Source organism: Zea mays, chromosome 7 (genome assembly GCF_902167145.1).
Source record: "Zea mays cultivar B73 chromosome 7, Zm-B73-REFERENCE-NAM-5.0, whole genome shotgun sequence".
Taxonomy (NCBI): Eukaryota; Viridiplantae; Streptophyta; class Magnoliopsida; order Poales; family Poaceae; genus Zea; species Zea mays.
This window is the reverse complement of record NC_050102.1, coordinates 95,142,476-95,167,250: the sequence shown is the minus strand read 5'-3', so window position 1 is coordinate 95,167,250 and position 24,775 is coordinate 95,142,476. Positions and strand designations below refer to the sequence as shown.

Genomic DNA, 24,775 nt, shown 5'->3' with positions numbered 1-24,775 from the left:
TTTACCTCTCTGATAACTCCGGCACTGAGGAGCCTTTTCACTTCATTCCGAGCACCTTTGGCCTTGTCGTCAGACATCTTCTAAAGCCTCTGCTTTCTGGGTCTAAAGGATGGGTCAACGTTGAGCGAGTGTTCAATAACATCCCTGTTGACTCCACAAAGATCATTGGCTGACCATGCAAAAACATCTTTGTTGTTGAACAGAAACCTTATCAAGGTTTTCTCCTGTTCTTCAGACAGTTGGGATCCTAATAGCACCTTCTGCTCTGCTATGTCCTCACATAAAAGCATGGGCTTCGGCTGATCGGCCGAAGCAGCTTTCTCCCTTCTAAACTTGTACTGCTCACAAGCTTCAGCTCCATCTATGTTGTGGATTGCTTTTGAGTCTGTCCAGTTTCCTTCGGCCCTTCTGGCAGCTTCCTGACTTCCATGAATGGCAATAGGTCCTTGGTCCAAAGGTATCTTCATGCAAAGATATGCTGGATGAAGAATTGCTTCGAAAGCATTGAGAGTACCACGACCAATGATTGCATTGTAAGGGTATTCCATGTCAACAATGTCGAACACAACTTGTTCAGTCCTTGTGTTGTTGATAAATCCGAAGGTTACTGGCATTGTGATTTTTCCAAGTGCTACAATCTGCCTTCCTCCGAAGCCACAAAGGGGATGCATGGCATCATGGATCTTGTCTTCGGGCTCTTGCATCTGTCTGAAGGCCTTAGCAAATATGATATCAGCTGCACTGCCTGTATCAACCAAAACATTATGGACCAGAAATCCTTTGATCACACAAGAGATAACCACAGCATCATTGTGTGGGTAATCCTTGAGCTGAAGATCCTCTTGGGAGAAGGTAATTGGAATGTGAGACCATCTTGACTTGATGAAGGGTCCTTGTACCCCTACATGTTGTACTCTTCTCTGTGCCTCCTTCTTCTGTTTCTTGTTAGCCGGCTCTGAGCATGAACCGCTTGTTATCGGGAGAATCAGCTTCGGAGCCGAAGCAGTTCCAGCTTGGTTCTTGAACGAAGCCATTGTCTCAGGAAAGTGGAAGTGAGTTCACCGGAGGTGGGCGCCAATGTTGGGGACTTGTTCTCAAATGCTATGAATTAAGAACAAGGCAACATAAAATGTTAAATATTGATGCCCTTCGTCCTCTGAAGCATTATCTCCCCAAGGATTTAATGAACTTCAGACGAAGACCACAAGTAGAATATCACGAAGGTTTCACCTTCGTGATTAAACTTACAAAATAATACGAAGTAATATAAAATGTGAAACATTAAAGATAAATATATCAAAAATAAATGACATTATTCGCATATCTTATTATATGAATCTAAAATTTTATAACATAATGTTTATACATTTATACCTTTGCCTTGACAAATAATAATTCCCGAGTGATGCATTTGCAATTACAGGAATGCGTGAACAGTAAAGGAATACTGTTCACTATTTATAGGCACAGGACACAGCCTGTAAGGAATTACAATTATGCCCCTTGTAAAAGTTTACAACAATGACTCAGACCCTTATGGACTAAACTGTCATTCTATCTTTAAGTCGGTTCGACCCTTCATCTTCGGATATGTTATAACACCGAAGCTTCATGAGTGGTAGCTTCGGTCATCATGTATAAGCAGCTCTAGCCAAAGCTGTTTCTTCCTGCAGGACCTTCGGTGACGAAGCATGGTCCCAACAATAGGTAAAATGGTTCCTGAACATGACCGCAATAAAAACCACATCATGTTGTTTTCAAGCAAAAAAGAACACATTTTGCTTGGTGGCAAAAAACAAACTGTTTTGGAATGCAAATTCATGGTCAAACAAACTTCTCCGAATAAATTGAATAGTATAGTAAGCAAATCTGCCATATCAGATCGAGTAGTTTTCTTTGAAGCATTCGGTTTCTTCCTTCATTTCAGAGAACATATTTCAGTTTATCCAAAGTGGAAACATCATGTGTTAATATGCATGTTCATTGGCAATAAACGGCAGTTTTCATCATTTATATATACAACCGAGGGTTCACTGCTTAGACAAATACTATATGTGGATGTATGCAGAGTTCAAGCATCTAAAAACAGCATAAATCTATTGTTTTCTGTTTCCAACTAAACACCGTCTTCAGTTAAAGAACAAATTTCATGCCTTTGATATTTACAAGTGTCAAGCACGTAGATGTTAGCATTATAGCAAAAAAACTAACATGTCTAGCATACCAGCATCTAAAAAACACAACACATCGATGACTCCAATAAAGTTCGATTTATTCACTGTAGCTTCAAAAGGATAAGTGTATGGCAAGAACAATGAGTATGCATGCTGACAAAGGAAAACTCAAAGAAGTGGGACTACACACCTAATGGCATATTGTTGAATCCAAATATACAGGAGTACAGGACATCGTCATCACTGAGAAATGAGAATCGCCTGAATAAATGGTTCACATAGATTAATGCAATGTTAGCGACTGCAGTCAAGAAGAGCAGGGACGGTCAATGCAAATATGCCATTAGGTGTGTTAATGACAAGCATCAAGGACTGAAATCGCATTGTGGATGCTTCAAGCTCAGAATGAGTTACCAGCCACGATGCCTCGTTATGCACGACCTTGGGTATATCCAAGTGATGAGGCTTAACAAACAGCTGCAAGAGACCAATCTTCTCCGAGATGTCCATGTCGGAAACGGCATCCTCAGTGGAAGTCCCAAACGTGCGGTCGAACAATTTGGTCATGACATACTTTTCCAGACCCTAACGCACAAAAAAGGCCTCATCAGGTACACGGAGGCGAAAAACAAGGAATGGAGATTCAGTGAGGGGCAGGGCTTCACCTCGAGTGTGTGGTCAATCTCCTGGTCGGTGGTGTTGGCCCAGAGTGGGTGGTCCCTGATGGCACTCTCCATCTCCACGAGGAAGGCCTGTACCTTGCTGCCGTCCTCCTCGGCGTTGGGCGCGTGGATGGAGAAGGAGACGAGGAAGATGTCAGCGCCAAGCTAACCACGAATGGGGACAGGGACGCCGTGGGGGTCTCGCTCCTAGACCCGCTGCCACCACGCGCGTCGGAGTCAGAGTCGGACTCTGTCGCCATGCGTGAGTCCACGTCCATCGCCGCCAGCCAAGCCTCACCTCCTGCTGCTCCTAGGGTTTCACGAGCTAAGCACGGGGTCCCCATGGCAGTGGGCCCACGTACCCGGGTGAGCCCTCCTCCCCGGCTGTCGGCACTGCCATGAGCGTGTGGCCGCACTGGACCCCGGTCTATCCTCCTTGTCCATCACATCGTCGCCGGCCTGGGCCCCGCAACCGGCGCCGGAGACGCGATCGCGGCCGTGGGCGTCCCGGGCGCGGATGGGGACGGGGACGCAGACGGGGACGCCGTGGGGTCTCGCTCCCGGACCCGCTGCCGCCGCGCGCGTCGGAGTCGGACTCCGTCGCCATGCGTGAGTCCATGTCCATCGCCGTCAGCCAAGCCTCGCCTCCTGCTGCTCCTAGGGTTTCGCGAGCTGAGCACGGGGGTCCCCACACGTGCGCACGAGCTCAGCCTCGGGTAACTGCCGCCCTAGGAAGGAGTTCGAGATCCGCTGGCGTATGGGCGAGATCCACAGCAGGGGAAGGGGCACGGTGGAGGTGTGCGGCGGGGGCAGGCGGTGCAGTGATGGGGAGAGGAGGAGGAGGTGGTGGATCCAGGGCATCCATGGCAGGGAACCGAGGCGCCAGGGCGGGAGTACGGTGGATCCGCGGCGCCTTCGGGGGAGATTCACGGCGGGGGAAGGGGCACGGTGGAGGGGTGCGGCGGGGGCAGGCGGCGCAGTGAGAGGGATAGGCAGAACCCGCGGGCGTTGATGCAGCGTGGATGGAGCGTGGAGGGTGACGGAGGGAGCGCGGGAGGGAGATGGCAGGCGTGTAGCGCGACGGCAGAACCGTGTGCCACTAGGAATTGTGGATGCCTACGATAGGCACATAATTAGTAGTATAGATTAATAGAATATCCATGAAAGGCACCTTGTATTGATTAGCAATTATGTGAATTGTTTGTGAGATTCTTTACTTGTATGTTTATTCTAAATGATGTCCCTAGTCAGAGTCGATGACTAGCACATGTATTAGTTGATGACCACATTTCACAAGTCATGGACATGGAGATGTTAAACTAATAATGTGGGCTCATGTATGACATGAGGCTGGACCGACCCAACGTGAGATATTGTAATATAGTTTTCTTTTTGCACATGTATAATGTAGCCTTAGACCTGAGATTTTCGCACGTTCTCAAGATGTGAATTGACTTACTTAGGGACTATCAAACGCTACTCCGTAACTGGGTAGTTATAAAGGTAGTTTTGGGTTTGTCAGGAAGCATGATGTGAGGCATGGTCTGTCAAGATGGAATTTATCCCTCTCTTCTTGAGAGAGATATATCTAGGCCCCTCGAGTGATTGGATCAAGAAATACATGGCCATGCTAGTGTTAAGTGTTAAACAATTAAAGGATTCCAATTCGCAGTATCAAGAAAGAGTGGTCAGCTTAGAGCCAGACCAAATATTGTGAGACAAAGGGAACAACATATACATAATGTTGCAATGGTTTGCCTGATATGATCTTTACGTGTGCATAGGAGTTGACATGTCTTGCTAGAGGCCGTTGTCAATTATTGGGCCAAGTAAGAGTACTTGGGCCATGTCTATATGTACGTGAACCTATAGGGTCACACACTTAAGGGGGAAGGAAGCCTAACTCGGATTAGATCCAAAATTAGACAGAGCTTTAGGTTTACTGATGGGCCTCGGAGTTAGAAGCCCACCAGAACACCTATATAATGAGGGGTAGGGGCACAGTTAAGGTAACCCTAACTCGCCACTAACAAACGAGCAGCTGCCCACCCCTTGCCCTCGCCTAGCCGCCGTCGCGAAACTAGCAGTTCGGAACGTGACGCTTCCACCATGTACATGTGGATACCTCGGAGGTGCAGCATCTGGAGCACTAGGACGAACCACACGAGGACGTGAAGGTCGTCGGCGACTGCACAACACTGCTCGACACGTCCGTCTACATCAGGACGTCTTCCGCTGCCCTGCGCGTCTAGTGGTAATTCCATGATCTATAACCGTAGTAGTTTCTGGTTTATAGGGTCGAAAATTTTGTTTTGCGCTAGTGTAGCGGCCCCATAATCCATCAGTGGTATCAGAGTCAGGCTCTGCATAGTTTTAGGTCTGGATCTAGGTTCATGAGATGGATCTACTTGTTGCTCGGTTTGATTAGATCAATTGGTTATAAAGTTTTGAAGTAGATTGCCTCGGATATGACTGAAAAGATTAGTTCGTCCTTCTTTGTTATGTGCGCGACTTGCCCCTACCGGCTAGAATCACCATCGGGGCTAACTGCATGCACAACCAGTAGATTGACGTAACAGATCAATGTCATGAGTGTAATCCTCTTTGGGTCGAAAGTCTCATATTTGGGTTGATTTGATCAGTCACATGAGATTTTCAGTGGAATTTCTATACATATGATGCATGGAATTCTGTGAGGTTTTTAGGGACCGTCGTGGCTATCTGCTGTAGTGGCGAACATATAGAAACGTGTTTGTCTAACCTGTTTTTGCAGGACATCTTGTGATCGGTATGGCCGTTGTGTGTATATGATGCTTATTAATGAATTATTCATGACCTGCGTGTCATTACCAGGGCAATACAGCTGGAGCCATATGTCTTGTACAATTGGTGGTGGGTTTATAAAATTAGGGTGCCACTAGTTTTCCTTGACTAGATAGGTTTGTATCAGATACAAATTGCATAAAGGGTTGGTTAACTTAAACTAAGTCAGCTCAACAATTAAGGACTTTGGGACATAAGGTTGGGAGCCGAGACATAGAGATGTCACCCAATAACAGAAATCATATATGATATGGTTAGCAAAGAGTTGCTTACCAATCTACCTTGTCTTCTAGCGGTGATGCTAAAGGCCAATAGTAGACTTGTTAGTTGTGGGTTCTGAATCACTAAGTATCAACCGAGGGATATTGATTTTAGTGGGAGTAGATTCTATTAAATGTTTAATATGATTTACTCTGTCATGGACATTTTTATCTTAGTATTTTGCATTATTTTGTTGTAGATAAATGGCACCTAGCACACCAACATTTACTTTGCTATCAATTCTCGGAAATGTTTAGCATGGTTTTAGGAAAATAGCACAACAAAAACCAATTTATTTGGACTTAAAATGGTCAAGTTATGAAGAAAATATTGCTACAGGGACCTGTTAGAAATATATGTTACAGGGGATTTTATCAAAAGATTAGGGGCATGTGGGTTTTAATTAAAAATTGAGGGGCTCAGGTGCTAAAACAATAGGGGGTGGACGGCTTTTTCTAATACTCAAAAGCACAGTGGCTAAACCACAAAATCTATGACCTAATTGAAATGACCTTTGAACTATGAAAACAGGCGGGTAAATAAACACTAAAACACGGGGGTTATTTACCAAACCGGTGGAGCGTCTTGGGCAAAAGGGTATCGGCCATCGGTGACCATCCGATTGAGATCCGAGCGCCACAATTTAAAAGGGGCAAGCCGACTTGACTGATTCAATACCGATCGCTCGATCTAGATCCAACGAACTAGATCGTGTGGCTTGGCTCACGTGCGCGGCTCTGCAGCCAGCGAGCCATGGCAAAGGGCGTGGCATTGGGAGGCCAACGTGCGACGGTGAACGGCGCTCCAGGGGCAAACATGTTAGTAAAACGGCTCGAGAGGTAGCTGAGGTAAAGGCGAACGTTTTCGGGGCCTCACCGAGGGGGTCGAGGTAGCAAGGAGGGTCGGCGACAAGGAGTGGCGACACGACGAGCTCCGGTGTGGTTAAGGTACCACAGCAGGGCTTGACAGAGTACCGGGAGAGCTCGTTGAAGCAACAACAGCCTCGGCGTGGTCGGAAGGTCACTAGGGGTGCGTTTGGTTTCCTGCATTTGCGCATGTTTACATCGTGGAATTCGGTTAGCTGATGCTTGGTTGCTGTGAGCTATGCTATGCACGTACGAGCTCTGTGTTTGGTTGCCTGCATGTAGATTTGGATCTAAACTCGTACGATCCTTAAAACACCCTGGACCAGGATCACCAGATACGAGCAGATTGGTCGCATCTCTGGAGCTAGGCTTCAGCAGTCCTGGCTGACACAGCCAGGTTGCCGAGAGAAACCAACCAAACAGGCTCTAGGTGTTCCTGGCCACGGGCGACGGCGGTGCGGTGGTGACGGCGAGTGCGGACAGAAAGCAGCCTGGCACGTGAAGGGGCGCTGGTGTGTCGAATCGATAGCGGGGGCTCGGGTGATACTTACCAAATCGGTGAGAATCTGAGGGAAGGTCGACCTCCGACCGGTTTCCATAAACGACGAGCAGAAAGGAAAGAAATATGCGGCAAAGGAAAGGGGAGATCGGACGAGATCATGGGGAATAGGTAGGGAATCTCGGTGTGCTCCTCATCTAGCAAGGAATCAGGCAGATGCGACTCGATGTGGGCGGCACGGCATGGACACGAGGAAGACGATGAATAGGGGGCTGACGCACGGGGCCTGGCCGCTAGAGAGAGAGAAAGGGAAGGGAGAGGGGCGCGTGCGGGTGGGCCTACTAGGCCAAAAGGGGACGCGGGCCCGGGGAAGAAAAAGAATTTCCTTTTGTTTTTCTCTGAATTTTAAATACCCTTTTTTCTTAATTTCAAATACATGGAGATATGAATCTATATTTAAATATTCTCCTTATTCATAATAAGCTCAAAAATAAAAATACATCTTTTAAAAAATAAAACTTTAGGGTAGACCCTAATATTCAAATAAAATGTTTTTCACATAAAAGAAACAAATAGGGTACCAATTCATTTTTGAAATTCATTAACAAAGAAAAGACATGCTCCAAAAGTGAATGCATTACACAAATCCACTCTATTTTTAAAATTACTATCCCTTCTCTAAAGGACCATACTGGAATCAAATTGTTTCTAAAGAAAGAACTTGAGGTGTTCACATTCTTCGATTGTGAACAAGTAACCTATAGAATTTGTTATGCAAATTTATATTCTTGTTTTTACTATTGAACCTATTAATATTCATAAAAAATAAAACTCAAATTTGTTCTATATATTTTTAAATAATTGATATAAAATTTGAATACGGATATGGATACACATTTGGATGTTTTCACCTTTTTGTTATCGGGAGCAAATAATGCATGCAAAAAATTAATAAATTTTATTCTTGTACTTCGTAGTATTCTTAATAACTGACTAAAAATTAGCACCAAATTTTATGCATGTCTATGTTAAAATATTAGATTTGTCATAAAATTTGGATGTTTTAGGAACATCCCTAGATTAATGAAGTGAAATATCTTTATCTATTAACTTTGAAATGGAAGTTTTAGGAGAGGCTAATGTTATACTTAACATAAAGCTACTTGGATAAGGAAATGTTGGGTAACATTTGTGCAATCCCATTATGTGGAAATGTTGTTGGGTCATTTTGGATATAGTTTGTGCTATTAAGAAACAATTACAGAATGGCACGAGAACAATAGAGACACTCCCAAATTATTGGTTCAATATGTATTTAGCTAGTGCATCAAGTCTTGACATCTCATTTGATGTGAGCAAACTAAGCTAGATCGCTTCAAATCCGAGAGATGATCATTGCATTGTGCTATCTAAAAGGGATTGTGAGCTATGGCATTCACTATACTGGGTATCTAAGGACGCTAAAGGGTTATTGTGATGCAAATTAGATATCTGACACTGATGAGATTTACATCACAAGTAGATGTGTTCTCACTTGGAGGTGACATTATTTCATGGAAGCCTACTAACCAAACTTAGTAAGGTAAATAATGAAAGCATAACTCAGCATTAGATACTACGTCTCATAAAATCCTTCTAGATTTATTGATAGTTAAAAAATTGGAGTTGATTATGTCTATGAACTATTGATAATCAGACAGTAATAATTGAAGTGAGCAGTTCTAAGGATAACGTGAAGTTAACAAGACAGGAGAGGAAGCCATTAAAATCTGTCAAGAAATTAAGGAGTAATAACTACTATTGGGCTACCTCCATACATCTAAAAATGTGAAAAATCAATTAATTTCAAGGATACGATTAATACTAGATGAAATTCATGATGTGTTACTAGCCATTAGTGGGATATCCTAAGATGGGTTAGTAGTTGATTAGTGAGTTACTAGTAACAAATAATTGATTGTTAATTATTTAGTGTCGGCTTTGATGCCACTAGATGCTCATGTTGAAATCTACGTATCCTTTATTTTCTGTGATTAAAATCATTACGATCGATATCATGTTCATGTCTTTTGCACTATGATCACACGATATCATGTTCATGTCTGTTGCACTATGATCACACGTGCAAGCCTGATGCCACCAATATATTATTAATATTTTCTAGACCAAATTAGTACTGAAATTGCGTAATTTTCTAACAGCAATATCACTGAATAAATAGAGTGAGGAAAACAACGAGTTGAAACTTTCAAGAGTTCATACCGAGGAGACACTATGATTTATCGTCCAATGAAACAGAAATAGAACAAATAGGTTATTGTCCTCCAATCTACACATGTAATACCGCGGAGAAAACAGGAGTAATATAATCGTATTGAAGCTTTCTACCGAGAATATACTGTGATATCGTCCAATGAAACAGACCCCGAAAAAATTTCCTCTCCCCATGGGGTATCGTAAGCTTCTTGAACTAATTCAATCTGCCTAACATACACAGACCAATCCTGCTGCGTTGTTGAAGGCTCCCAACTTCTCTTGAGCACACACTTGTGATGCCTCAGGATTCCCTCTTGTTCGATAAATTCTGCCCAGCTTCCTTGGTACTCGTGCTGTTCCCCTACGTTTCTTCGATGATCTTGCCATATTTTCCACAGTCGCTCCCCGACAACTACGATGCTTGGGCGATCAGCGCCACGCGAAACCACACAACTCAACGCTAAGCTGAGCAAGTCCCTGACCACATCTCCATCCACGCGATCCTCCATACGGTAATCCAATATCTCATTCATGAGGTCGTCATAGAATTTCTCAAGAGCCTGCTCGCATGCATACATACATACATACATACAGAAATAAGAACATACTGTGTCGGCTGGAGCAGCATTCTATATATCTTCATGGGAAAACAAACTAATATTGTTCTTAACAACCAACGCTTAATTAACATCAATCTGATCGTGATAAAGACAACTGGAGATGAGAGCATATGGTTTCCAACTTACCCATTGTACAACACTGCTTTGCCGGTGGTTCATCAATACATCCCAGTCTTGTGGCCCATGAGAAGATATGATTTCTAAGAGTATTATTCCAAAAGAGTAGACATCAGATTTGGCAGTGAGCTCTGAGGTCTCCAAGTACTCTGGATCAATGTAGCCCCCTGTTCCCTTTAATAGCACGATATTACCACTTTTTGACAGTTCAGAACAGCACACTTTGGCTCGGTAGCTCTCTGTCAGTAGGATGTTTGACGTCCTCAAGTTGTAACAGATTAAAGCGTCCCCTGTTAACAAGCATATAAAAGTTTGAACTACCAAGCAATAAAACAATTAAACAAACAATATAAATACTTCAGTAGTTGTCCAACCATTTTTTTTCAAACCACCCAGGAGAGTTGTGCGTCAATTCATTAGGAAGAAAAAGGGTTTACAAAGCCTTAGGGGTCAAACACCCCACAAGGGGCTGACACCACTGTTGGGCTGCCGGCCCAATAGGGTTAGGGTTTCCTCTGAGTCTATATATGTAACATTCCTTTATCCAATAAATATTGAGTTCCATTCTCCAATATGATATCATACTAGGTTAGGGTTTTCACTGCTTCTGCATTGCTGCCCTCGGGAGACTCATCCTTCACTCCCGGGGGCGTTCTCCCATCCCAGCCGCCAGGCCCTCCACGCCACCGCTCCCAGCCAGCCACACCGACCGACGACGAGGAGCTCAGTGCTCGTGAAGCAACAGCAGCCATGGTGGTCGGTCGAGTCAAGGCGGCCATGGGCTTCAAGCAGAGCTCGGCCATGCCCAAGCCTAGGGCGTCCTCCTCCCGCAAGGTGCCGACGCCGACACCGCCGCAGCTGCATGGGTCGGCCGCACCGGAGGTCCTCGGGCTCGTCAGCGCAGTTGGAGAATGACAACCCTAACCCTAACTGGGTTGGGAGTGCACATAAATATACTGAGTAATTGGGCCAAGGCCATTACACTGAGGGTATGCAAGTAATTACATAGGGACTAGTCCTGAAACCCTAACACCCCCTGTAGTCTCAACTATATCATGTACAGATCAACTATATCATGTACAGATGTTGAGACTAGATCGAAAGTTGGCGAAGATGCTCGACGGCAGCCCCTTGGTGAAGATGTTGGCGAACTGCAGTGTGGTGGGGACGCTAAGAACCCGAACATCACCTGCGGCGACCCACTCGCGGACAAAGTGCAGGTCGATCTCAACGTGCTTCTTGTGCTGATGCTGCACGGGATTAGTGGAGAGGTAGACCGAGCTGATTGTCGCAGTAGACGAGGCTGGCACGCTGGAGAGGGCTGTAGAGCTCGTGGAGAAGCTGGCGCAGCCAATAGGCTTCTGCCACGCCGTTGGCCGGCGCGGTATTCGGCCTCCGCGCTGGAGCGGGAGGCGACGGGCTACCGCTTGGCGGTCCAGAAGATGAGGTTGACGTCCAAGAACACGACATAACTGACAGTGGACCAGCGCGTGTCGGAACAGCCAACCCAGTCAGCGTCAGTGTAGACCACGAGCTCCAACATCGGGGAGGGTCGCAGTAGAAGGCCGTAGTCGAGGGAGCCGTGGAGGTAGCGCAGGATCCGCTTGAGAGCGTGAGATGGGGTTGTCGCGGGGTGTGCATATCCAGGCACACCTCTTGGACGGTGTAAGATATGTCGGGCCTAGAGAAGGTCAGGTACTAGAGGGCGTTGATCAGGCTTCGTTAGGACGACGCGTCGGTGACCGGGGGCGCCGTCCTCAGAGAGCTTCGCCTGAGTGTCCACAGGCATGGAGCAGGGCTTGCATTCCAGGATGTCGATGGCGTACTGGCGCTGGTGAAGGAAAATACCCTAGTCCCGACGCTCGGCGGTGATGCCGAGGAAGTGGTGGAGAGGCCACAGGTCCTTCATCACGAACTCCCGTTGGAGGGCGACGATCGTGAGATGTAGGAGATCGACGGTGGATGCCGTGAGCACAATGTCGTCGATGTAGAGCAGGAGGTAGACGGTGTCGTCGCCGCGCTGGTAGATGAAGAGTGACGTGTCTGACTTGGCCTCGATGAAGCCGATGGAGGCCAAGTAGGAGGCGAAGCAATTGTACCAGGCCCGCGGCGCCTGCTTGAGGCCGTATAGGGAGCGGTTCAGCCGGCAGACCAGATCCGGACGAGCGGCGTCGATGAAGCCAGTGGGCTGGCTGCAGTAGACAGTCTCCGTCAGAGTGCCGTGGACGAAGGCATTCTTAACATTGAGCTGATGGATCTCCAGTCCCAGGAGAGGACAGGGGAGAGGACGGCGCGAATGGTGGCGAACTTGACAACAGGGCTGAAGGTCTCGTCGTAGTCCACTCCGGAGCGCTGGGTGAAAGCCCCGAAGGACCCAACGGACCTTGTAGCGGCCGAGGGAGCCGTCCAAGGTCAGCTAGTGGCGAAAGAGTCACTTGTCGGTGACCACGTTGGTGCCTGGTGGACACGACACCAGATCCCAGGTGTGGTTGGCCAGTAGGGCCGTGTACTCCTCCATAGCACGACACCAATGTGGGTCGGTGAGGGCGGTGCAAACGGAGGAGGGGACCGGGGAGGCATCCGGAGGAGTGACGGTCGTATCAGCGGCCAGAATCAGCCGGTCGACGGGGCGAAGAACACCGGCGGCGCGCCGAGTCAACATCGGGTGGACGTGCCCTGGGTCGCAGTGGATGGCGACCGGGTGGTACACAGGCGGTTCAGAGCGGGCCGCCGGGACGTCGAGGGCCGCGGGCGAGGCCGGCTCGCGGCAATGATAGACGACGACGGGTTCAGCAAAGCGAGCCGCGGCGAGGCCGGCTCGCGGCAATGATAAACGACGACGGGTTCGGCAAAGCGAGCCGCGCTCGTCGACGGGCCCAGGTCAGTGGGTGCCGAGGGAGTGGCGCGCCCGCGACGGTGTTAGACGAGGGTGGGGTCGGCAAAGCAAGCCGCGCTCGTCGATGGGGCCGCACATGGCATATGCATGGTCGATGGGGCCACGCGAGGCAGAGGCGTGGTCGATGGGGCCGCGCGTAGCGCAGGCAGGGTTGACGGGGTCGCGTTTGGCGCTGGCAGGGTCGACCGGGTGGTACACAGGCTCGTCCACTCACGGCCAGACTTGGCATACTCTGTCAGCTACGTTAGTCGGTTCCTGTAGCGATCGACGACAGAGCACGAGCAGGCTGTGAAGAGGATCGTCCGCTACGTTGCGGGGACTCTCGACCACGGTCTCTACTACCCGAGGTGCCCTAGGGAGGCACATCTTGTCGGTACAGCGACAGCGACCACGCCGGCAACATCGACACCACCAAGAGCACAAGCGGGATCCTCTTCTTCCTCGGTAAGTGCCCTATCAGCTGGCAGTCGGTCAAGCAGCAGGTGATGGCCATGTCCAACTGCGAGACTGAGTACATAGCAGCATCCACCTCTTCAACTCAGGCGCTCGGCTTGCTCGACTGCTCGGTGATCTCGGGAAAGGCACTGGAGCGGTGGAACTCAGGGTGGACAGCCAGTCCATCCTAGCATTGGCCAAGAACCTCGTGTTCCATGAACGGAGCAAGCACATCCGGGTGAGGTACCACTTCATCTGTGACTGCTTGGCAGAAGGGAGCATCAAGGCACGCTGCATCAACACCAAGGATCAGCTTACATACCTGCTCACCAAGCCCATTGAGCGGATCAAGTTCCTTGAGCTTTGCTCCAGGTCCGAGATGGCCCAACTATCCAACAAGACGACGCACAAGACTTAGGGGGAGAATTGTTGGAATAAGTCTCGTGGTCTGTGGAAGGACAGTAGCAGTCCTTGTCGGACAGCAGCATCTCAGTCCTTTGACTACAAGGACAGCGTAAGACAACAGCAGCAGCGTGTCAGTCTTTTGACTGGAAGGACAGCGTGCTGCAGGCATCTCCTTTTCACCTTTTCAGCTTTTGGAGGACAGCAGCTTGTTGCAGTCTTTCTTTTTACTAGAGTACAACAACACCTCTGTGTAGTGCAGTATGTAGAACAGCGTGTTCACTGTGTAATGTGTAGTGCAGTTAGTAGTAGGACAGCATATTCCATATGCCTGGCAGTCCCCTCCACCCCGTGCTATAAGTATGTATCCCAACCCTTAGAAGGGTATGGCTTTGTGTAGTGTTTGAGAAAATAAACAAAAAATTGCCCCAACTCGTAGTGTCATCCTCTCGATGAGAGTAAGAGTCTCGTTGCTTACAAGCGTGACGCATAAGAGAGGCATGGAGAGCGCTACGAGCACATTGGTTTCCAGGTGTTGCGCTGGCCAACAATAACATGGTACGCAGCTGCCACACATGATAGTTGCCTAGGGACTACTCGGGGTAGTTTGTCTTCCTGGGAGTCGAGTAATTCGCGGATCCTCTAACCATGTCGATCCTCCAACCGCACACCAGTCACCACACAACGGATCACCAGCCCACAATTCCTACTCTCTCCACTATCATCATCACGGTGGCTGGATCAAGGTGGAGGTGCGTGCCTTGGCGACATTATCTGACCTCGAGGCATTTGAATTCTCACGAGTGCTTAAACTAGATTTGATGCTAATTATTGGCTTATAGCAGGAACACTAGAACACACACAAGCATTCACAGATGAGCACACAGTGGTTTTGGTTAGAACTAATAAAGATAATTTTTCTCAGGTGAAGTCTCTTATTTATATGAATATAAAGAGCTAAGTATACCAACTAATGTGCTCTTCCAAAATGCGACTAAGGGGCTGCACCTAGTTTTAGACAAATTGATTGACACGATATAGACGGCAGTTTTGTCTATCCTGTTTTCTAATAAGCGTCTGTAGCCTCTATGGAGGCAAAGGTCGAGTATTTTTTTCCCATTATCTAAAAATAGTAATATGCTGGAATATTCCAAAAAAACAAAAAGATATCCATATGAGATTGTTAATAGTAATGAAGAAAGATCGCAGCAGATGTTCATATGAAACAACTCGTTCTATTTGGTTCATGCTACTATTTCCAAACTATTAGAACTATTCAAGTTTGTTAGAGTACAAGTGAATTGTCCACCTCTCTCAGACAACATAAACTTTTGGATTACACTGGTTGGTGCATGCAACTCAATATAGTATCAATAGCCTTTCTATCAAAGTTATTGAAAGCAAACTGAACCAATATTCAAGCAATGATTTCATCTAAAGAAAATTCAAGCAATGAGACACTTCTTTCTTACCAGAACACAAATGGAGATAAGTCAATGCAATAGCAACATCAAGGGCAATCACTATACGTTGATTAAAATTCAGGATTCTCTTACGTTGGTCTGCAAGGAGGTTAAGGGAAAAAACAAGTAATTCAAACTATCTAATGAAAAGGAGAAGATAATAGCAAACTTAACATACCATGTAGGTGTTCCCTAAGAGTGCCATTTGGAACATACTCTGTGATCCGAATACACTCATCTTTTTCATCAATAAAACCTAAGAATCTCACCAAACTCCAGTGATTAATTTTTGTAAGGAGCTTCACTTCCATAAGATGTTTTGCCTCTTGAACGTGGCCCTGGCAATAGAGTACAGTCTGTAACTACTGGCTAGTGAAGAAAAAAAGGCGATAGTTATCTAGTCACTTCCAGTTCATATTATGCAGAATTTCAATTAGGTTGATCAATTACATCCCCATGGTAAATAATATTGAAAAGGCAATTGGTAAAAGAGGACAAAGGGGGAGAAAATAAGAGTATTTGGATCAACCTTTTTAGCTCTCCGGATGATAACAACCTGGTTATCTGATAATACAGCCCTGTAAACTGCCCAGGTTCCCCCTTCACCTAACTCAAATAAAGGTGAGAAATTATGAGTAACCTTCTGAACCTGCTTAAGGCTTAAGTTTAAAGATCCATCTCCAGGTATTAGTGCAGGCATTTTTGACTTGTCCGGACGGCGTAAAGTTGATGGGATCTCCTTGGATGGTGTGCTTACTTTAGAGGATGAAATAGTATCCACTGAAAAAAAAATGATAAGGCAGAATAGTTCAAACATGTTCCCCGTTTTGACATTAAATATGCCTCTAGAGGGTACACTTAAAAATTGGCTGGGAGGCTATGAAATCTGGTGCTTTGCAACATACAAAATATTAAATTGATAATAAAGCTTACAAGGAGATGACCATTTTATATACTTCAACAAAACTACCGCAAGAAAAATCCTAAATTCTCAGGGAAGAAAACATCAGTCATCAATTCGGTAGCATTAGACTTATTTTATTTTCTAAAAAGAATAATAACAATATATAAGAAATAACACAAAGTAACAACCTAAATCTGAAGCTAAATTATCCACATGCCACTGTAATATGTAATCTAAATATCCCTCAGATTTGTATCTAGATTACCTACTTATTCCATTATAACACATAGGCCCTATTTGTTTCGGCTTCTGGCCGGATTTTAGCCATCAGAATCGGCTTCTAGAAGGAGGGGCGAACCTCATCCGAATCTGGTACCACCTCACCAACAGAGCCGCCGAGGCTATTGTTGCACTAACGTTAGAACCTGGAACGACCCAGCTGTGCATCCACCTTCGACTGGGACGAGACAGGGGACGACACTTGGGGGAAGGGGGGCCGGCACACACTTTGAAGTGATGGTTGAAATTGCGCCAACGCTGATGGTGGTCGCCGACCCCGAAGTGGGAACCGATGCGGAGGAAGGTGGAACGTTAGGGGGGAGGGAAGGGACGAGAGCCATGTAAATTAAAATGTCATCTTCTCACCTCTCTTTGTGCAAATTTTGAACTCTGGATCCTTTTATTTCAGGACGAGGGAGTAGTAGATTCTTTAATGGCATTGGTTCCATGTTGCATTTGTAAACAATGGAACTCTTACTCTCATCAAGAGGATGACACTATGAGTTGGGGCGATTTTCTGTTTATTTCCTCAAACACTACACAATGTCATTGTCCTCTAGATGCTAAAGAGACTACAGAGGACAGTCAAAAAACGGCTGCTGTCCTCTAGATGCTAAAGAGACTACAGAGGACAGTCAAAAAGTGAAAGGGAAATAGGGTCAAACCTTTTCCTATAAATGATTTTGGTGGTTGAATGCCCAACGCAAATATTGAACTAACTAGTTTGCTCTAGATTATATATTCTACAGGTGCATAAAGGTTCAACACAAACCAATAAAAGATCAAAGTTAGGGTTTAAAAGAAAGGAGCAAAGAAACCGAAGAGAACCCTGGTCTGGCGCACCGGACTGTCCGGTGTGCCACCGGACTGTGTCCGGTGCACCAGGGGTCGTACAGGCTGAACTCTTCACCTTCGGGTTTCTCAGGCGCCGCTCCGCTATAATTCACCGAACCGTCCGGTGTGCCACCGGACTGTCCGGTGTACCAGCGGAGCAACGGCTATCCAACGCAACGGTCGTCTGCAAAAGCGTGAATAGTGCGTGAACAGTGCGCGCAGAAGTCAGAGCAGGCGTCAGAGGCGCACCGGACAGTGAACAACACCTGTCCGGTGCCGCACCGAACTGTCCGGTGCGACATGAAGTCAGCACTCCAACGGTCAGAATCTTCAGAACCCTAACGGTTGGGTGACGTGGCTGGCGCACCGGATAGTGCCCGGTGGCGCACCGGACTGTCCGGTGCGCCATCGACAGACAGCCCCCCCAACAGCTATGTGGTAGTTGAGGGCTATAAATACCTCTCAACCACCACCACTCAAGGCATCCAAGTTTTTCAGACATCTCATTCAATACAAGAGCTAGTGCAATCAATACAAGACACAATTCAAAAGAATCAAAGCCTCTCCAAACTCCTAGTGACTAGAGAGAGAGTTTTTACTCGTGTTCTTTGAGCTCTTGTTCTTGGATCGCTTTCTTCTTCCTCATTCTTGTTCTCAAGACACTTGTAATCAAAGCAAGAGACACTAAAGTTTGTAGTGGTCCTTGCGGGGTCTAAGTGACCCGTTTGATTAAGGAGAAAGCTCACTCGATCTAGGTGACCATTTGAGAGAGGGAAAGGGTTGAAAGAGACCCGGTCTTTGTGACCACCTCAACAGGGACTAGGTTATTTGGAACCGAACCTCGGTAAAACAAATCACCGCGCCATCCGCTTTATTTTCTTGGTTGATTTGTTTTCCCCTCTCTCCCGGACTTAACTTTTATTCTAACGCTAACCACAGTTTGAAGTGTGCTTAAAGTTTGTAAATTTCAGTTTCCACCTATCCACCCCCCTCTAGGCGACTTTCAAAAAGCGACTGTTGTCCTCTAGATGCTAAAGAGACTACAGAGGACAGTCAAAAAACGACTGTTGTCCTCTAGATGCTAAAGAGACTACAGAGGACAGTCAAAAAGCGACTGTTGTCCTCTAGATGCTCAAGACTTATTCTATCATTCTCCCCCTAAGTCTTGGGCGTCGTCTTGTGGGAAAGTTGGGCCATCCCGGACCTGGAGCAAAAAGCTCAAAAAACTTGATCTTCCCAAGGGGCTTGGTGAGCAGGTCTGCAAGCTGATCCTTGGTGCTGATGTAGCACGCCTTGATGCTCCCTTCTGCCAAGCAGTCTCGGATGAAGTGGTATCTCATCCGGATGTGCTTGCTCCGTTCATGGAACACGAGGTTCTTGGCCAATGCCAGAGCGGACTGGATGTCCACACTGAGTTCCACCGCTCCAGTGTCTCTCCCGAGGAGATCACCGAGCAGTCGAGCCAGCCAGAGCGCCTGAGTCGTAGCAGTGGAGGCCGCTATGTACTCGGCCTCACAGCTGGACATGGCCACCACCTGCTGCTTGACCGACTGCCAGCTAATGAGGCACTTGACGAGGAAGAAGAGGATCCCGCTTGTGCTCTTGCTAGTGTCGATGTCACTGGCGTGGTCGCTGTCGCTGTACCCGACAAGGTGTGCCTCTCCATGGCACCTCGGGTAGTAGAGACCATGGTCGAGAGTCCCCGCAACATAGCGGATGATCCTCTTCACAGCCTGCTCATGCTCCGTCGTCGGTCGCTGCAGAAACCGACTAACGTAGCCGACGGAGTATGCCAACTCAGGCCGTGTGTGGACGAGGTAGCGAAGGCTCCCCACAAGACGCCGGTATTGTGTAGCATCCACCTCCTTCGTCGTGCTGTCGCGACTCAGCTTCAATCTCTCCTCCATCGGAGTGAGAGCTAGGTTCCAGTCGGTGAGCCCAGCCAGCTCAACAATGCGCTTGGCGTAGGCGGTCTGGCGAAGTATGATCCCGGAGTCTCCCTGGTGCACCTCAATCCACCTCAATCCCCAGGTAGGAGAGATGCCCCAGGTCACTCATTTGGAAGGTGGCCTTCATCTCTTCCTTGAATGCTGCCACCTCTGCATCCTTGGCGTCGGTGATCACCAAGTCATCGACGTAGACACCCACCAGCAGGGCATTTTCTCCATTGCCCCGCCGATAGATGGCCGCCTCGTGCGGGCTTGGCATGAAGCCCATCCTCTTGAGCGTGGAATCCAGCTTGGCATTCCACGCCCTTGGTGCCTATCGCAAGTCGTAGAGGGCCTTGCGCAGGCGCAACACCTTGCCCTCCTTGCCAGGGATCACAAAACTTGGCGGCTGGTGTACATAGACCTCCTCCTTTTAGTCGCCGTTAAGAAACGCCGACTTGACATCCATGTGATGAACATGCCAGCCCTCTTGGGCTGCCAGCGCGAGGAGTCGCACGGATTCCATCCGTGCCACAGGGCGAAGGCATCGTCGAAGTCGATCCCCTCCTGCTGCAAGAAACCGCGTGCCACCAAGCGAGCCTTATGCTTGACGATGGCGCCGGCTTCATCCCTCTTCAGTTTGAACACCCACTTAAGGGTGATCACGCGATGACCATGAGGGAGATCAGCGAGCTCCCAAGTGCGGTTCGTCTCAACTGCGTCCATCTCCGACTGCATCGCGGCACGCCAAGCCGCATGTTTCTCAGCCTCCGCGAAAGACCGAGGCTCACCATCGTCACATGCAAGATGCAACTCTCCTGCCAGAATGCGAGACGCCGGGCCCGGCACCGACGGGTCGATGAGAAGGCCCTCCACCCTTCGATACCGCAACGGCTCGCCGTCGTAGCACGCGTCGACGCGCTCCTCATCGTGGGAGAGTGGGGTCACGAGCTCCACTAGGTCGTGCTCGACACGAGCTGGTGTGGAGAGGACGTTCCCGGAGAGGGTACCGTCGGTGCTGGAGTACGTGGTGGCGAAGAGCTCGCTGTAGCCGGAGTCATGGCTGGAGTGCATGGTGGTGAAGAGCTCGTTGTAGCCGGAGCTGGAGAGCGTGGCGCTGGAGTCAGTGGAGACATGGGGGCTGGGGTAGACCTGCTCGGAGAAGAGTTGCCTACTCCCCCAGCTCCCTCAAAGTGGACGTACTCGATGGTGAAGTCGTCATACGTCGGAGTCGTGCCATCGTCCACCGCCTTGTCCCACGCCCATCCTTGCCCTTCGTCAAACACTACGTCGCGCGCCGTGCGCACACGCTGTGTTCCTGGGTCAAGGATGCGGTAGGCCTTCGAGCCCTCCGCGTAGCCAATGAACACCCCCGGGGTGCTCCTATCGTCGAGCTTGCTGATGTGGCCAAGCTCCTTGGTGAACGCGAGGCAGCCGAAGACCCGTAGGTGAGAGACCGCCGGCTTGCGCCCATGCCAAGCCTCGTACGGTGTCATCCCGTTGAGAGCCTTAGTGGGCGAGCGGTTGAGGATGTAAACTGTTGTCACCACCGCCTCTCCCCAGAAGATAGCCGGCATTCCCCTCTGTTTGAGGAGAGCCGGAGCCATCCCCACAACCGTCTGGTTGCGCCGCTTGACGACGTCGTTCTGCTGCGGGCTGTACGGCGCGGAGTAGTGGCGCTGAACGCCCTCATCCGCGCAGTACGACGCGAACTCAGCCGCCGTTGTCGGTGCGCAACACGCGCAGCTTGCGGCCGTATTGTGCCTCCGCAGCGACCTGTACACGCCTGATGGCGTTCGTAGCCTCTCCCTTGCTACTAAGGATCATCACCCACATGTAGCGGGAGAGATCGTCGACGAGCAGCAAGAAGTAGCGTCGTCCTCCTGGTGTGGCCGGTGTCACCGGGCCACACAAATCCCCATGCACAAGCTCGAGCCTCTCCTTGGCTCGGAAGCTCGACTGCTGGGGAAAGAGGAGTCGTCTCTGCTTTGTCAACACGCAGACATCGCAGAATTGCTCCACATGGTCAAGGCACGGCAGGCCTCGTACCATCTCCTTGGCACTGAGCCGCTTCAGGGCCTCGAAGTTAAGGTGCCCAAAGCGCTGGTGCCACTGCCATGCCCCGTCGTCTCGACGAGCAGAAAGGTTGTGCCACCTTGACATTGAGGATGTAGAGCCGATTTGGACTCCTGCGTACCTTGGCAAGAAGGCGACGAGAGGGGCCCTAGATCCTCATGACTCCGTGCTCGACCTCCACGCGCGAACCGTTCTCATCCAGCTGTCCCAAGCTGATGATAGAGTTCCTCAACGCGGGGATGTAGTAGACTCCGGTGAGCAGCCTGTGCTCACCAGACGCGGCGGTGAAGACGACTGAGCCGACGCCCTTGATCTCTACGCCGGAGGCGTCCCCAAACTTGACGGAGCCTCGGACGCTAGAGTCAAGCTCGGTGAAGAACTCCCGTCGGCCGGTCATGTGATGAGTGGCGCGGGTGTTGAAGCACCATCTTTCGATCATGTCTTTGCTGGAGCCGTCGCCGAGGAAAGCGCGTGCTTTCGACTCATCAAGGTGGAGGAGTGTCGCTGCGGCCGGTGCCGCTGGAGATAGTTCGATGCTTGCATGTGCTAGGAGCAGAGCCTCCTCCTCCGCCTCCGCCTCCGCCTGTGCTGTAAGTAGAGGGACTCTAACTCTCATCAGAGGATGACACTATGAGTTGGGGCAATTTTCTGTTTATTTCTTCAAATACTACACAATGCCATACCCTTAGAGGGGCTGGGGACACTTATTTATAGCCCTAGGGGCTGCACTACACTGCACTACACACAACACTACACGCTGCAGCACACAGGTGCTGTCCTTTAGATACTAAAGTGCAGTCAAAACAGCTGTGCTGCTACTGCTGTCCTCTGCTGTGCTGCTACTGCTGTCCTGCGCAGTCAAAAGACTGCAGCTGCATGCTGTCCTGCTGCAACTGCTGCTGTCCTGCAGCAGTCAAAAGGTTGCTGCTGCTGCGCAGTCAAAAGACTGCTGCTACTGCTGTCCTGCGCAGTCAAAAAGACTGCTGCATGTTGTCCTGCTGCAACTGCTGCTGTCCTGCAGCAGTCAAAAACTGCAACTGCTGCTGACCACATGACTTATTCCATCATTCTCCCCCTAAGTCTTGTGCGTCGTCTTGTGGGAAAGTTGGGTCATCCCGGACCTGGAGCAAAACTCAACAAACTTGATCTTCCCAAGGGGCTTGGTGAGCAGGTCTGCAAGCTGATCCTTGGTGTTGATGTAACGCGCCTTGATGCTCCCTTCTGCCAAGCAGTCTCGGATGAAGTGATATCTCAGCCGGATGTGCTTGCTCCGTTCATGGAACACGGGGTTCTTGGCCAATGCCAGAGCGGACTGGCTGTCCACCCTGAGTTCCACCGCTCCAGTGTCTCTCCCGAGGAGATCACCGAGCAGTCGAGCCAGCCAGAGAGCCTGAGTCGAAGCAGTGGACGCCGCTATGTACTCGGCCTCGCAGCTGGACATGGCCACCACCTGTTGCTTGACCGACTGCCAGCTGATGGGGCACTTGCCGAGGAAGAAGAGGATCCCGCTTGTGCTCTTGCTGGTGTCGATGTCGCCGGCGTGGTCGCTATCGCTGTACCCGACAAGGTGTGCCTCCCCAGGGCACCTCGGGTAGTAGAGACCGTGGTCGAGAGTCCCCGCAACATAGCGGATGATCCTCTTCACAGCTTGCTCATGCTCCGTCGTCGGTCGCTGCAGAAACCGACTAACGTAGCCGACGGAGTATGCCAAGTCAGGCCGTGTGTGGACGAGGTAGCGAAGGCTCCCCACGAGACGCTGGTACTGAGTAGCATCCACCTCCTCCGTCGTGCTGTCGCGACTCAGCTTCAGCCTCTCCTCCATCGGAGTGAGAGCTGGGTTGCAGTCGGTGAGCCCAGCCAGCTCAACAATGCGCCTGGCATAGGCGGTCTGGCGAAGTGTGATCCTGGAGTCTCCCTGGTGCACCTCAATCCCCAGGTAGAAGGAGAGATGCCCCAGGTCACTCATTTGGAAGGTGGCCTTCATCTCTTCCTTGAACGCTGCCACCTCTGCATCCTTGGCGCCGGTGATCACCAAATCGTCGACGTAGACACCCACCAGCAGGGCATTTTCTCCATTGCCCCGCCGATAGATGGCCGCCTCGTGCGGGCTTGGCATGAAGCCCATCCTCTTGAGCGTGGAATCCAGCTTGGCATTCCACGCCCTTGGTGCCTGTCGCAAGCCGTAGAGAGCCTTGCGCAGGCGCAACACCTTGCCCTCCTTGCCAGGGATCGCAAAACCTGGCGGCTGGTGTACATAGACCTCCTCCTTTAAGTCGCCGTTAAGAAACGCCGACTTGACATCCATGTGATGAACATGCCAGCCCTCCAGGGCTGCCAGCGCAAGGAGGAGTCGCACGGATTCCATCCGTGCTACAGGGGCGAAGGCATCGTCGAAGTCGATCCCCTCCTGCTGTAAGAAACCGCGTGCCACCAAGCGAGCCTTATGCTTGACGATGGCGCCGGCTTCATCCCTCTTCAGTTTGAACACCCACTTAAGGGTGATCGCGCGATGACCATGAGGGAGATCAGCGAGCTCCCAAGTGCGGTTCGTCTCAACCGCGTCCATCTCCGACTGCATCGCGGCACGCCAAGCCGCATGTTGCTCGGCCTCCGCGAAAGACCGAGGCTCACCATCGTCGCATGCAAGATGCAACTCTCCTGCCAGAATGCGAGATGCAGGGCCTGGCACCGACGGGTCGATGAGAAGGCCCTCCACCCTTCGATACCGCAACGGCTCGCCGTCGTAGCACGCGTCGACGCGCTCCTCGTCGCGGGACAGAGGGGTCACGAGCTCCACTGGGTCGTGCTCGACACGAGCTGGTGTCGGAGAGGACGTTCCCGGAGAGGGTACCGTCGGTGCTGGAGTACGTGGTGGCGAAGAGCTCGCTGTAGCCGGAGTCGTGGCTGGAGTGCGTGGTGGTGAAGAGCTCGTTGTAGCAGAAGCTGGAGAGTGTGGCGCTGGAGTCGGTGGAGACTTGGGGGCTGGGGTAGACCTGCTCGGAGAAGAGTTGCCTACTCCCCCAGCTCCCTCAAAGTGGACGTACTCGATGGTGAAGTCGTACGTCGGAGTCGTGCCGTCGTCCACCGCCTTGTCCCACGCCCATCCTCGCCCTTCGTCGAACACTACGTCGCGCGCCGTGCGCACACGCTGTGTTCTTGGGTCAAGGATGCGGTAGGCCTTCGAGCCCTCCGCGTAGCCAATGAACACCCCCGGGGTGCTCCTATCGTCGAGCTTGCTGATGTGGCCAAGCTCCTTGGTGAACGCGAGGCAGCCGAAGAC

At 49.8% G+C, this 24,775-nt stretch overlaps 1 protein-coding gene across 8 annotated transcripts in view; it reads right to left on the bottom strand.

Annotated features, from left to right (window-relative positions):
• Positions 1-9,479: 9,479 nt before the first annotated feature.
• LOC100383461 (uncharacterized) overlaps positions 9,480-24,775 on the bottom strand; it is a 37,764-nt gene continuing 22,468 nt past the window's right edge. For 4 of the 8 annotated variants that reach the window (XM_008653505.3, XM_008653507.3, XM_008653508.3 and 1 more), the window contains 5 exons: positions 16,004-16,254; positions 15,653-15,812; positions 15,484-15,573; positions 10,288-10,568; positions 9,504-10,101 (listed from right to left, as the gene is read on the bottom strand). In XM_008653505.3, coding sequence (XP_008651727.1) covers positions 9,670-10,101; positions 10,288-10,568; positions 15,484-15,573; positions 15,653-15,812; positions 16,004-16,254 — 1,214 coding nt within the window. In that variant the 3' untranslated portion in view covers positions 9,504-9,669. Of the gene's footprint in view, positions 10,102-10,287; positions 10,569-15,483; positions 15,574-15,652; positions 15,813-16,003; positions 16,255-24,775 lie in introns of all 8 variants that reach the window. The other 4 variants (XM_035960670.1, XM_035960671.1, XM_035960672.1 and 1 more) reach the window with 2 other exon arrangements.